This window comes from Dermochelys coriacea, chromosome 8 (genome assembly GCF_009764565.3).
Source record: "Dermochelys coriacea isolate rDerCor1 chromosome 8, rDerCor1.pri.v4, whole genome shotgun sequence".
Classification (NCBI taxonomy): domain Eukaryota; kingdom Metazoa; phylum Chordata; order Testudines; family Dermochelyidae; genus Dermochelys; species Dermochelys coriacea.
The window spans coordinates 100,695,043-100,709,036 of record NC_050075.1 but is presented as its reverse complement, the minus strand read 5'-3'; the positions used below and the strand labels follow the sequence as shown (position 1 = coordinate 100,709,036).

The window sequence follows — 13,994 nt, the reverse complement described above, 5'->3', positions numbered from 1 at the left end:
AATACCACACAGTGTGAAGTTTGTAAAACAGCCTTTCTACAACTCCACTGCAGTTCAGGTTAAAAAGAATTGTACGAATTAGTAAAAATGTTAAAAATTGGCCACTTTAAGTGTGTCACCAAAATGTATCAATTGTTTTAAAACGGTTACAACAATCTAAATCCCAACAAACTAAGTGTTTGGATATCTCTGTTAAAATACAGAACAATGAATTATTATTTTAACTTCATATTCAAGGGACATGTCAAAAACAAAATGCAATCAATAGTGTAATGTTGATTTTAAGGTGAAATGAAATGTGCTGTTTTTCTACCACTGTAACTACATGAAATAATATTTGGTAGCTAAAAGGACCACGGTGGAGCCTGATGTGGATATTGCTTTCCAGAAGTTCTCCAATTGTGGCACTGACTGCATACACATCCCAAGAATGGGGATCTGCTGAGTATGGTATAATTCCAGTGGATTTATGTAAACACTTAAGTTTATTCATTGTGTCCTTTTCCGTATATTGACTGTGTGCATTCACTTCAAAGTAGCATTGATCTTACCACCAACTATCAGTTTCAAATATGGTACATATTTGTATAACTGTCTATTACTTAGGGATTAGTACCTGCAACCCCATGCTGTCACACAGGTGTAATTCGTAGTCATAAATGTAAAAAAAGCTGAAAATGGCTGAGAACTTAAAAATTGGACAGTAACAAGTCATGAACCTCCAGTGATGACAGAACCTTGTGAACAAGAGCTCTCAACCATGTTTGTACTTGTTTTCATCTCACACAGACTCAACGAACATTTTAGATACTCAGATGTTTCGAGTTGTGGTGTGTGCTGATTGTGCTTTTGAATGGGGGGTTGTGTTGTGCTGTGCGGGAAGAGATGTGAATTTGTACACATTGTGAATGAAGGGTATATGTTGTGGTGAGGCAGGTTTGGGGTTACTGTGTGCGCTGATTGCAGTGTGTGGGGGTGGTCGTGTTGATGTGTGTCTAGAGAAGATTGCACTGAGAGATGTGTTATTTGTGCAGGTGGCAGTTACCAAAATCCAGTGTCTCCCTCATACAACCAGTGAAACTGGTTGCATTCAACTTGGCTGTAGAGTAAAGGAGGCAATTGGTTGAGTTACCTCAGAGATCACAGAGATCTAGAACTTTTGGCATGCCATAGATACATGCCTTTCTGTAGCTGTAGGTGTAATTTGTCAAGTCAAAATGGCTGCGAATTTAAAAACTGGATGGTAACAGATCACAATACCCAGTGATGATTCATCCTGAGGATATTCTGAATAAAAAAAGAGCCACCAACCATGTTTGTAGCTATTTCCATCATTTCCTACCAACTCTACAGACATAAGCTTCAGAGTGACACACACAGTGATGTTCCTGTAATCTTATTATACGGATACTATTGGACTTTGTGAAAATTTAGGAAAACACTAAACACAATAGTAGCTTACAGCAAAGACTCTAATGTCATAAAAGTTTGGTATGAAATCCACCGAAGAACAGTTAAAGACTATTTATAAAGTATTTAGTTTCAAATACCTTTCCGTTCTCGAGAATATACTTGTCCATTACTGGAACAGGGGCAGGATAGTATGTTGATGTATTCGCTTCCTCACTGAATGTTTTCTGTATCTCAGGCTCAGGCTCAATGGATTCTGGTTTTCCTTTTTCAAGTTCAATGGCAGGACCTACACAGTTAAGAAAAGAGATTGGTCTGCTATCCCAAAGAACATGAACTCAATCATTTTACTGACCAGTGGTCAGCATAGTCCACCGCATTAGTCATGTTTGTTTTAGAATGGAAATGGATCCAAAGCAAAACCTTTCATCTGAACAGTCCCCAATAAAATTAGGGTAAGAACTGAGGCTCTTACACATTCCTGCTTTAAACACTTAATGCTAAAGAATCATGCTCAAAAATAATTGTGTGTATGGATAGTTCAAAAAAATATAGGTGAGGCAGCTATAATCTGTACTCAAATGAATAATAATGAAACTGAGTTGAACATATAAACCAGGTAAGAGTTATCCTTCAAATCAGAATTACTGTATAGTTGCTTGGAAGATTATATGCTATCTATACTTTTTCATGGAAAAAATCAAAAATATTTAAAACATTCTTTAAATAGGGGTATGTAAAATAAGAATGAATAGAAGTGGTACAAATAAGTGAATGGACTTGGGATACTTATGCTAAAATGCGTTGAATTTAAGGAACATCTAAGTGTTAACACAACATACATTAGAATTTTGATTGCCTGATCAGCTACACTGATTTGTATTTTAATGTAATCAACAAAAATTAAGCACAGTTTAAACAATGGAAGATTGCTAAGCAGATGTTTGAGGTTTCTAAGGAAGATAAACTAACTATCAATGACACAAGCTTTTCAGAATCCCCCCACCCCCTGATCAGCTACTACAAAGTTATCCTAAAAGGGTCAAATAACACAATTTGTGAACTGGATTTCATAATTTCATTCATTAGAACTGTGATAGCACCAGTAAATACAGTCTACGGCTCTGATCCTGAAAGCATACTTGTGAGCAAACCACTGATACCACATAAAGCTCTGTTAGAGTGAATGTAGTTTTGTACAGGTACAGGTCAGTATAGTATTAGCTACAGGATCAGGATCGAACGACAAAATTAACTCTCATACTCCCTAGAACTACACTATGATGGAGTAAATTAGCATTGCATATCCAACATTTGAGTCTTGAATAACCACAAAAACTAATTTAATAATCTTTAACTGTGGAAATCAGTCTCAGCAGTTGCCACCTCTCTTTTTGTACACATAGCCCCAAGTTTTGTCTTGCTCTAACCCAGCAAATCAGACTGCCATTTCAGCTAATGGCAGTATAGCTGCTGGTACACTGGAAAAAATAAATCTGTCTCTTGTTCCATATTTCTTGGACATTCTCTGTATCTGAAACGATTATAGCATCCGTTACTCTTTATGCTGCACAGAATCATATGAAAGCTTAGTATGCAAAAATAGCAATTTCCCCATGTGGCTAAACATTGCTTATACGTGACCTAAATATCATAGTTATTTTGCACTTGGAGCTAGTGGGGTGCATTTAGCTTATTGTCAAGGACCAAAAATTCCAGTTCTTTGGACAACTCTATTCTGCAGTGACAACTATTGGGTTTCTTAGAAATTGAATGCAAGTATGATACCAATACAGAACCCTATGAAAGACAGCACATTTGCATTATAGTTTCACAGCAGCATTCACAGACACCTGCAACATCATACACAAGCAGACACTGATGTTGGCACCAAGCAAAGACTTAACGGTTGCATTTAAAACTGGCAAAACCACGCATAGCGGTAGACCAACTGCAAGACTCCCTTTTAGGAGTAGATATGGTAGAAATGTTCAACCTCTTCCCACATTCTTTAATGAACTGAACAATGCATCCAATGAAGTGAGCTGTAGCTCACGAAAGCCTATGCTCAAATAAATTTGTTAGTCTCTAAGGTGCCACAAGTACTCCTTTTCTTTTTGCGAATCAGGGTACTGATACACAACTACCCTAGAGCAGTGATTTTCAACTTGTGGTCTGTGGACCCTTGGGAGTCCGCAGACTATGTCTAAGGGGTCCATGAACGGTGATTATGAAAATAAAAAAGAAAAAGGAGTACTTGTGGCATCTTAGAGACTAACAAATTTATTTGAACATAAGCTTTTGTGAGCTACAGCTCACTTCATCGGATGCATTTGGTGGAAAATACAGTGGGGAGATTTATATATACACACACACACACACACACACACACAGAACACGAAACAATGGGTTTTATCATACACACTGTAAGGAGAGTGATCACTTAAGATGAGCCATCCCCAGCAGCGGGGGGGGAGGGAGAGGAAAACCTTTCATGGTGACAAGCAAGGTAGGAAGAAAAGGAGTACTTGTGGCACCTTAGAGACTAACAAATTTATTAGAGCATAAGCTTTCGTGAGCTACAGCTCACTTCATCGGATGCATTTGATGAAGTGAGCTGTAGCTCACGAAAGCTTATGCTCTAATAAATTTGTTAGTCTCTAAGGTGCCACAAGTACTCCTTTTCTTTTTGCGAATACAGACTAACACGGCTGCTACTCTGAAACAAGCAAGGTAGGCTATTTCCAGCAGTTAACAAGAACATCTGAGGAACAGTAGGGGGTGGGGTGGGGGGGAGAAACAACATGGGGAAATAATTTTAATTTGTGTAATGACTCATCCATTCCCAGTCTCTATTCAAGCCTAAGTTAATTGTATCCAGTTTGCAAATTAATTCCAATTCAGCAGGCTCTCGTTGGAGTCTGGTTTTGAAGCTTTTTTGTTGAAGAATAGCCACCCTCAGGTCTACGTAAAAGAATAAATGGACACAAATCAGACGCCAAGAATTATAACATTCAAAAACCAGTCGGAGAATACTTCAATCTCTCCGGTCACTCGATTACAGACCTGAGGGTGGCTATCCTTCAACAAAAAAGCTTCAAAAACAGACTCCAACGAGAGACTGCTGAATTGGAATTAATTTGCAAATTGGATACAATTAACTTAGGCTTGAATAGAGACTGGGAGTGGATGGGTCATTACACAAAGTAAAACTATTTCCCCATGTTATTTCTCCCCCCCACCCCACCCCCCACTGTTCCTCAGATGTTCTTGTTAACTGCTTGAAATAACCTACCTTGCTTGTCACCATGAAAGGTTTTCCTTCCCCCCCCCCCCCCGGTGATGGTGATGGCTCATCTTAAGCGATCACTCTCCTTACAGTGTGTATGATAAAACCCATTGTTTCCTGTTCTCTGTGTGTGTATATAAATCTCCCCACTGTATTTTCCACCAAATGCATCCGATGAAGTGAGCTGTAGCTCACGAAAGCTTATGCTCAAATAAATTCGTTAGTCTCTAAGGTGCCACAAGTACTCCTTTTCTTTTTGTGAATACAGACTAACACGGCTACTACTCTGAAACCAAAGAGTCTTATAAGCAAATGGCACTAGGAACCGAACAAATGAGGAACGTTTACTGCAGCACCATGAGTAACAGTAAATCAGCAACAAATCAAGAACAAGTATCTGGGGGTAGCCGTGTTAGTCTGTATCCAAATCAAGAACAGTGTCTAAAAATCCAAGATTTCCCAGATTCCTCAATATCATGTGCATTCCCTTTCTAGTAGACATGGGGAAAAGCAGAGGCTTCCTGCCACAAAAAGGAAGTGCTGAACAATGGACCTCCACACATCTCAAGTAGCATCAAAGCCCGCTATGTGTCTTTGAGAGAATGAGATGATCCACACACTGTGGAAACACTGTGCTACTCTGAGTAGCAGCCGTGTTAGTCTGTATCCGTAAAAAGAAAAGGAGTACTTGTGGGACCTTGGAGACTAACTGTGGAAAGAGCTTGTGGAAAGCCTGGCATCTGTTGATTCTGCAGCTGAAGCTATTGTGGTTCCATATTGAGCAACCAGTAATTCTGACCCATACCCCCCCCCAAGAAAAATAAAAAATTCGGAGTGAACTAGAAAGGTTTCTTTCCTTTCTTTTCACATCCTTAAGAGTTGTCTTTGCTGTATTTTAAAATGATCATTATGTAGTAAATATTTGCATTTTTGAGCCCTGAAACTGTGGCCAATTTCTTTCACCCACTCCCTCCCTCCCTTTATTTAAAAAAAACAAACAAACAAACAAAAAACAGAAAGCAAATAAACTACCAAGAGAGAGAGAAACTTTAAAAAGTAAATTTAAAGTGTGGTGCATGGCAAATTAAGCACACAGCTCCCATTAGCAATAAAGCAATAGAGTGAGTTGCATGTCTAATTCACAACATGCTGTGCTGAAAATGCAGTCTTTAGTACTCAGTGAAAAGAACTGTGAAGCCTATCCAGTTAGATGCAGCTTTATGGGTTTTTAGAAGTGGGGGAGGCAAGCTTTTAGAGTATAAAATAAGGCATTTTTAAGGCTTTCTGTCTGTGGCTTCCAAGCAATAAAGCATCAGTTAAATTTGATATTTTTGTGGCTCCTGAGACTTGCTGCTACAGTGGACTTTTACCAGTTACTCTTCTTTAGGGAAATCTGGAAACCAAACCCCAGCTGTGTCAATATACTGGCTGTAAACAAACAGTAAAAAATCTCCAAGTAGAAAATAGCATAAATGTTTAAACCAAGAAACACTTTTCATTCTAGGAAGAAAATACTTCATCATAGGGTTTTTTCCCCCCCTGAATCTTCCTTCAAAGCACAGAATTGTACATCTTGAGGATTACTTTTCTTGAGCTCACTGAACAGTTTGCCTCAAGAAAAGGCATGAATGTTCTCTTCCCAGCCTATAGTCAAGACAATCTCTAGGGCTGTGGTTTTCAACCCTTTTTCATTTGCAGACCGCTAAACAATTTCTAATAGAGATGCAGCCCCTTTGGAAATTCAGCCTGTGGTCTGCAAACTCCTACCATAGAAGTCTTACACTGAAAACTGACAGGTTTCAGAGTAGCAGCCGTGTTAGTCTGTATTCGCAAAAAGAAAAGGAGTACTTGTGGCACCTTAGAGACTAACACATTTATTAGAGCATAAGGTTTCATGAGCTAACTGACTGAACAGAATTCAACTGTAAATGTTGCACGTGCTCAGCGTGGCAGTTGACACAACAGGAGAAAGGGGACTAAACTGTGCATTTCTATGATAATGACAACACTTCCAGATTTTGGCCTATAGGTGCGGGTATTCACATACTTTTGATCAGAAAAACAGAAAGTAAATAAGGAAATGTTGTTTAGTGCTTCTCATAACACAAGAACTAGGGGTCACCAAATTAAATTAATAGGCAGCAGATTTAAAACAAACAAAAGGAAGGTTTTTTTTTCATACAACGCACAGTGTCAGTCTGTGGAACTCTTTGCCAGAGGATGTCGTGAAGGCCAAGACTATAACAGGGTTCAAAAAAGAACCAGATAGCCATTGATGGGCCTATCCTCCATTAACTTATTAAACAGAATGGGCAGGGATGATGTCCCTAGCCTCTGTTTGCCAGAAGCTGGGAATGGGTGATGGGATGGATCACTTGATGATTACCTGTTCTGTTCATTCCCTCTGGGGCACCTGACATTGACCAGTGTTGGAAGACAGGATACTGCGCTAGATGGACCCTTGGTCTGACCCAGTATGGCTGTTATGTTCTTAATGCCTTTTCTGGGATCTGAAACTTTATTTTCATAGGTTTCAGAGTAGCAGCCATGTTAGTCTGTATTCACAAAAAGAAAAGGAGTACTTGTGGCACCTTAGAGACTAATACATTTATTTGAGCATAAGCTTTTGTGAGCTACAGCTCACTTCATCGGATGCATTTGGTGGAAAATACAGTGGGGAGATTTATATACACACACAAAGAACATGAAACAATGGGTTTTATCATACATACTGTAAGGAGAGGTTTCAGAGTAGCAGCCGTGTTAGTCTGTATTCGCAAAAAGAAAAGGAGTACTTGTGGCACCTTAGAGACTAACAAATTTATTAGAGCATAAGCTTTCGTGAGCTACAGCTCACTTCATAGGATGCATTTGGTGGAAAAAGCAGAGGATAGATTTATATATACACACACACACACACACACACACACACACACACACAGAACATGAAACAATGGGTTTATCATACACACTGTAAGGAGAGTGATCACTTAAGATGAGCCATCACCAGCAGCGGGGGAGGGGGGGGGAGGAGGAGGAGGAAAACCTTTCATGGTGACAAGCAGGTAGGCTATTTCCAGCAGTTAACAAGAATATCTGAGGAACAGTGGGGTGGTGAGGTGGGAGGGAGAAATACCATGGGGAAATAGTTTTACTTTGTGTAATGACTCATCCATTCCCAGTCTCTATTCAAGCCTAAGTTAATTGTATCCAGTTTGCAAATTAATTCCAATTCAGCAGTCTCTCGTTGGAGTCTGTTTTTGAAGCTTTTTTGTTGAAGTATAGCCACTCTTAGGTCTGTGATCGAGTGACCAGAGAGATTGAAGTGTTCTCCAACTGGTTTTTGAATGTTATAATTCTTGACGTCTGATTTGTGTCCATTCATTCTTTTACGTAGAGACTGTCCAGTTTGGCCAATGTACATGGCAGAGGGGCATTGCTGGCACATGATGGCATATATCACATTGGTAGATGCGCAGGTTTTCCACCAAATGCATCCGATGAAGTGAGCTGTAGCTCACGAAAGCTTATGCTCTAATAAATTTGTTAGTCTCTAAGGTGCCACAGGTACTCCTTTTCTTTTTACTGTAAGGAGAGTGATCACTTAAGATGAGCCATCACCAGCAGCGGGGGGGGGGGGGGGGGGGGCAGGGTGAAGGAAGAAAACCTTTCATGGTGACAAGCAAGGTAGGTTATTTCCAGCAGTTAACAAGAACATCTGAGGAACAGGGGGGGTGGGGTGGGGGAGAGAAATAACATGGAGAAATAGTTTTACTTTGTGTAATGACTCATCCATTCCCAGTCTCTATTCAAGCCTAAGTTAATTAAAAAAAAGAAAAGGAGTACTTGTGGCACCTTAGAGACTAACAAAGTTATTAGAGCATAAGCTTTCGGGAGCTACAGCTCACGTCATCGGATGCATTTGGGGGAAAAAACAGTCTGTTTTTTCCACCAAATGCATCCGATGAAGTGAGCTGTAGCTCACGAAAGCTTATGCTCTAATAAATTTGTTAGTCTCTAAGGTGCCACAAGTACTCCTTTTCTTTTTGCGAATACAGACTAACACGGCTGCTACTCTGAAACCTAAGTTAATTGTATCCAATTTGCAAATTAATTCCAATTCAGCAGTCTCTCAGAGTCTGTTTTTGCTCCAACCCCTCAGACAGAGACAAACACCTACAAGATCTCTATCAAGCATTCTTACAACTACAATACCCCCTGCTGATGTGAAGAAACAGATTGATAGAGCCAGAAGAGTACCCAGAAGTCACCTACTACAGGACAGGGCCAACAAAGAAAATAACAGAACGCCACTAGCCATCACCTTCAGCCCCCAACTAAAACCTCTCCAACGCATCATCAAGGATCTACAACCTATCCTGAAGGACGACCCATCACTCTCACAGATCTTGGGAGACAGGCCAGTCCTTGCTTACAGACAGCCCCCCAACCTGAAGCAAATACTCACCAGCAACTACACACCACACAACAGAACCACTAACCCAGGAACCTATCCTTGCGACAAAGCCCGTTGCCAACTCTGTCCACATATCTATTCAGGGGACACCATCATAGGGCCTAATCACATCAGCCACACTATCAGAAGCTCGTTCACCTGCGCATCTACCAATGTGATATATGCCATCATGTGCCAGCAATGCCCCTCTGCCATATACATTGGCCAAACTGGACAGTCTCTACGTAAAAGAATGAATGGACACAAATCAGACATCAAGAATTATAACGTTCAAAAACCAGTCGGAGAACACTTCAATCTCTCCGGTCACTCGATTACAGACCTGAGAGTGGCTATCCTTCAACAAAAGAACTTCAAAAACAGACTCCAACAAGAGACTGCTGAATTGGAATTAATTTGCAAACTGGATACAATTAACTTAGGCTTGAATAGAAACTGGGAATGGATGAGTCATTACACAAAGTAAAATTATTTCTCCATGTTATTTCTCTCCCCCACCCCACCCCCCACTGTTCCTCAGATGTTCTTGATAACTGCTGGAAATAGCCTACCTTGCTTGTCACCATGAAAGGTTTTCCTCCTCCTCCTCCCCCCCCCTCCCCCGCTGCTGGTGATGGCTCATCTTAAGTGATCACTCTCCTTACATTATGTATGATAAACCCATTGTTTCCTGTTCTCTGTGTGTGTGTATATAAATCTCTCCACTGTATTTTCCACCAAATGCATCGGATGAAGTTATCTGTAGCTCACGAAAGCTTATGCTCAAATAAATTTGTTAGTCTCTAAGGTGCCACAAGTACTCCTTTTCTTTTTGCGTAGACTCTTTGGCTCTCTCTTTCACTGAGAGAGAGAGAGAGAGAGACAGAACAGAAAGCAGCTGAATATGGCCATATGAAAATTCTTCTGGTGTGGGGCAATTCTCTGCTGGTGCTGTACCAGCACATCCAGCTCCTGCTCCACTCCCCCAGTTTGGTTCCCAGGCAGGGATGAAGATGTGGCTGAAATTCAATGTGTTCCTACTAGGCTCACGTGGGGTAATGATTCGATACTGACTGTAGCCATCCAGTGTAAATTGGAACAGCCCTGGGCTGCTCTTACCTATGTCGCAACTCAGGATGACAAACCTGGCCCCAAGAATGAGGGAGCTGTAACTAGATAAACTGGAAGATAAGCAAAGAAACCGGGTGAATATCTTCCTTTCCGTCCTACTGCAATACTAAGAATTAAGAGCATAGTGTGAAAACAGTAATAAATATAAGCCTGGTAGACTTAGCTAGAGCCATGCATTGTTTTGGTAAGAGATGTGCAGTCTTCACAATAGAACACTACTGCTTCTAGGATCATCCTCTGAGTTGATACGGACAATCATACTAAATTGTGCAGCGCTTCACCAATGTGAAGGCTGTTAGCCTGAAACAGTTTTATATTATTCAAATTCATATCACTTGTGATCCAAGCCAAATTTGAAGCTGGGGTTCCAGAGGATAAAAAGTCAATGATTTAGGGTATGTATACACTGGAATGAGAGATCCATGGCACGACTGTGGCTAGCCCAGGTCAGCTGACTCTCACTCATGGAGCTCAGGCTATGGGGCTAAAAATTGCTGCGTAGCTGTTTAGGCTTGGGCTGGAGCTTGGGCTCTGGGATCCTCCTGCCTTGTGAGGTCCCAGAGCCTGGGCTTCAGTCCCAAGCCCAAACCTAAACATAGCATTTTTATAGCCCCAACAGCCCGAATTAGCTGACTCAGGCGAGCCATGGGTGTTCAGCTGCTGTGTAGGTGTACCCAACATGTACTGGATCATGCAGTCCCTTACATTAGGTGCATTACAGTCAGAAGAGAGGGAAGGTGGTCAAAAATAGTCTTTGCATGTGTGCAGAGGCCTAGCACAATATGATAGCATTCACCTCCAAGCAGCAGAGGAAATACATACTGCATCTCTTCAAGGGTTTTGGTTCAATGGATACCTTCTCCCCCACTCCTTTGCTTCCTGAAACTCTAGGAGATAATGTGCATCTATGAGACAGTGTACTGCTGCACCACCTCAAATGAAAGGTTATGTCTTAACATCAAAATCAAGCCCTTAATATTTCATAAAGAACAGTGAAATATTGAACATCTTATTCTCCTCCTGATGCATCCGAGGATGCTGTGTCAGCTATGGCAAGTCATTTCCAAGGCCCTTGTATAATAAATTGCAACTCAGTATCATAATGTAAAGGGCTATGAACATTGATATTCACACTGTCAGGGGGGCAGCAAGTTCCAGTAACAGACAAAAAGATTAACTGAACTTTCTTCTACATCTGGCTTTCAAGTTTAAAACATGAGCAATAATACACGTTTCCCCCAGTTGTGATGCATCCGTACCAAACAGCTGTCATCTCACACAAAGAAAGTGCAAGTCCCGAGGTGAAACATAAATGCAATTAGTTTGAATTAACAGTAGCCTGCTAAGAATATAACTTCACATAAATTACATGTAATTTGAAACTCTAGGTTCATGAAGTCATCAGAACAACTGAAGATAAGTCCAGGACACTACCCTTTTAAAATATTTTCATGGACAGCACATATTCACAAAGGTAACCATTTCCAGGAATAGAAACAATCTCTCAACGATCTCTAACCATGTTTTGATATAAAGGAACAGTATTTCTTTACACACAGATGTTTAAGATCCCTTTTATCACAATTGAAGTCTACAGTAGTTCCACATTTCTAACCATAAACTAATTTTGCATCGATTTTTCCAAGGGCTGACACTTTTTCTGTTTTAAAACCACCATTACAGGAAAAGGACATTGAATTATCTGTAGTAGCTGCTTCAAGTCTTGATAGAATATATGATGGCTACATTTAGGTCCAACTTTTACCTTTATACATTAATAACCCCATCAAAACCAACGGGACTGTATGGATGTAGGGCAGAATTTAATATACAAACGATACAGTCAAACACTCCACACAGGCTAGGAATCCAAGTACTTTCTAATGTTTAAGGGATTCTCCACCCCTATATTAACAACAGTGGAACTTTCGAAATTAATGTGCACATCTGGACAGGGATTAAGTACAAAATTTAAAAAGCGCAAACCCTCATTTTTTATAGTACCCCAAAATTACAGTGTATAACAAACTTATTTGCTCTGCATAGGAGGGCAAAGGAGGTGGAAGAGGCAAAGAGCTTTCCACTTCTTTTGCAAAGGTCTAATACAACAGCATCCTTGCATACTCTGCACACTGCTAGTACTGCTGCTTCTTATAGCTTTCTCCAAGGGAGGGGGGAAGGGCAATGGGAGCAGCAGATTTGACCAGGTAGAGAGGTTACTCCTGGCGGAATTTTACACCACTGTGCACATGCACAATTCATGTCCCACACACATTTTTTTTTCCTCTGCTGGAAATACATTCTGCCGGGGTGGCTCTACAGTTATGCCTTTCACTCACCAGGGGCCATTGTGGCACCAAACAGAGGGCAGCTGGCTACCTTGCCACAACAGCCACTAGGGGGGAGGAGAGGCTGCGTTCCTCACAGTACCCTGCCATGAGGCCAAGGGAGGAGGCATGGGGCTGCTGTAGGGTCACATAGACTGAGGATCAGAAGGCCTAGTGGGGGAGGGGAGAGACTGGGGCAGGGACTAAGTGGTAGTGGGAGTACAGGGACAGATACGCATGACTCAATGGGAGAGGCTAGGGATCAGCCAGGGTCGGCATGGGGGAGATTCCACAGCTCCCTAACAATCCCTTCCCTGCACCAAAAAAAACCAAACCTGTTCCATACGTCTTCCACCCACATGCAACAACCCTCCAGATTCACTCCCAAACTCCTTCCCAGCAATTATTTCTGTCTCCCTCAGCTCCTCCATTACCCCCCAAGCCTCCGCACCGCTTCTGAGGGGTATTGGAAATACATTTCAGTATTGTAGTTTAAATTAATTACTTAAAAATCTGTATTAATATGCAAAGTAAAGAATCTATTTGTAAAAAAAAAAATCGGAATTTTTTTTGTCTGTATTGTTAGACATACTTGCTGACAGATATTTGAAATAAATTACCAACTAATTGAAACTGGCATAATTATATTGTGTTATTTTGACAAATTGAATATGCAGAATTTTAAAATATTATGTGCAGAATTTAATTTTTTGGCACAGAATTCCCCCAGGGAGTCAGAGGTGGGAGCTGCACCCTCTTCAGGAGGGAAGCAGTGGCCAGATCAATGGGTGGCATTGTCCATGTCTGTGAAGCTGACCACAGGGCTGGAGCTGCCTGAAATTTGTCTTCAGCAAAATCAGTCCCAATAGTGAATAGATAAGGCCAAGAATTGGAAAGAGGTTCCACTAGTTACGCTAGTTCATTGCGGAAAGCCTATTTCTATAACTGTCTAGATTCATCACTCAAATCTGAAGTAGTTTTAAGAAAAAAAATCTGCTGAATGGATTTCTTCAGTGCTGGTGGTATTATTCATGATTGTTAAATGGTGCCAGATTGATGCATTAGAAACTCAAGTCCACTATCTAGAGAAGATATTTGGCATGGGCAACACCTTTTCAAGTTTTTCCACCAGTGCATGCAAAGACGCATCAAAATCCCTATTGAAGAAACTATCCCTAAGACAAAAGAATAGTCCATACCCTATGTTCATTCCAGTTTTTGCCACACAACTGAGACTACCAGCAAGAATGCCCAATAAAAAAGTGGTTAGTAGACTTGCCTGCTAACATCTGGACTGACAATTCACATATGTTCATTTAGTTGATAGTAGGATATCTTTTCATCCAAGAAGAATTTCAGAGAACTCACTGGAATTTACAAC

At 40.8% G+C, this 13,994-nt stretch overlaps 1 protein-coding gene across 5 annotated transcripts in view; it reads right to left on the bottom strand.

The window, feature by feature from the left end:
• LOC119859961 (AGBL carboxypeptidase 4) overlaps window positions 1-13,994 on the bottom strand; it is a 1,439,111-nt gene that overhangs the window by 495,522 nt on the left and 929,595 nt on the right. For 4 of the 5 annotated variants that reach the window (XR_005294397.2, XM_043520131.1, XM_038412899.2 and 1 more), the window contains one exon: window positions 1,551-1,699. The exons of the other annotated variant lie outside the window; for it this stretch is intronic. Coding sequence is in view for 3 of the 4 variants with exons in the window: in XM_043520131.1 (XP_043376066.1) it covers window positions 1,551-1,699 (149 nt within the window). In the remaining variant the exon portion in view is untranslated. The remainder of the gene's footprint in view (window positions 1-1,550; window positions 1,700-13,994) is intronic. 5 annotated transcript variants of the gene reach the window in all.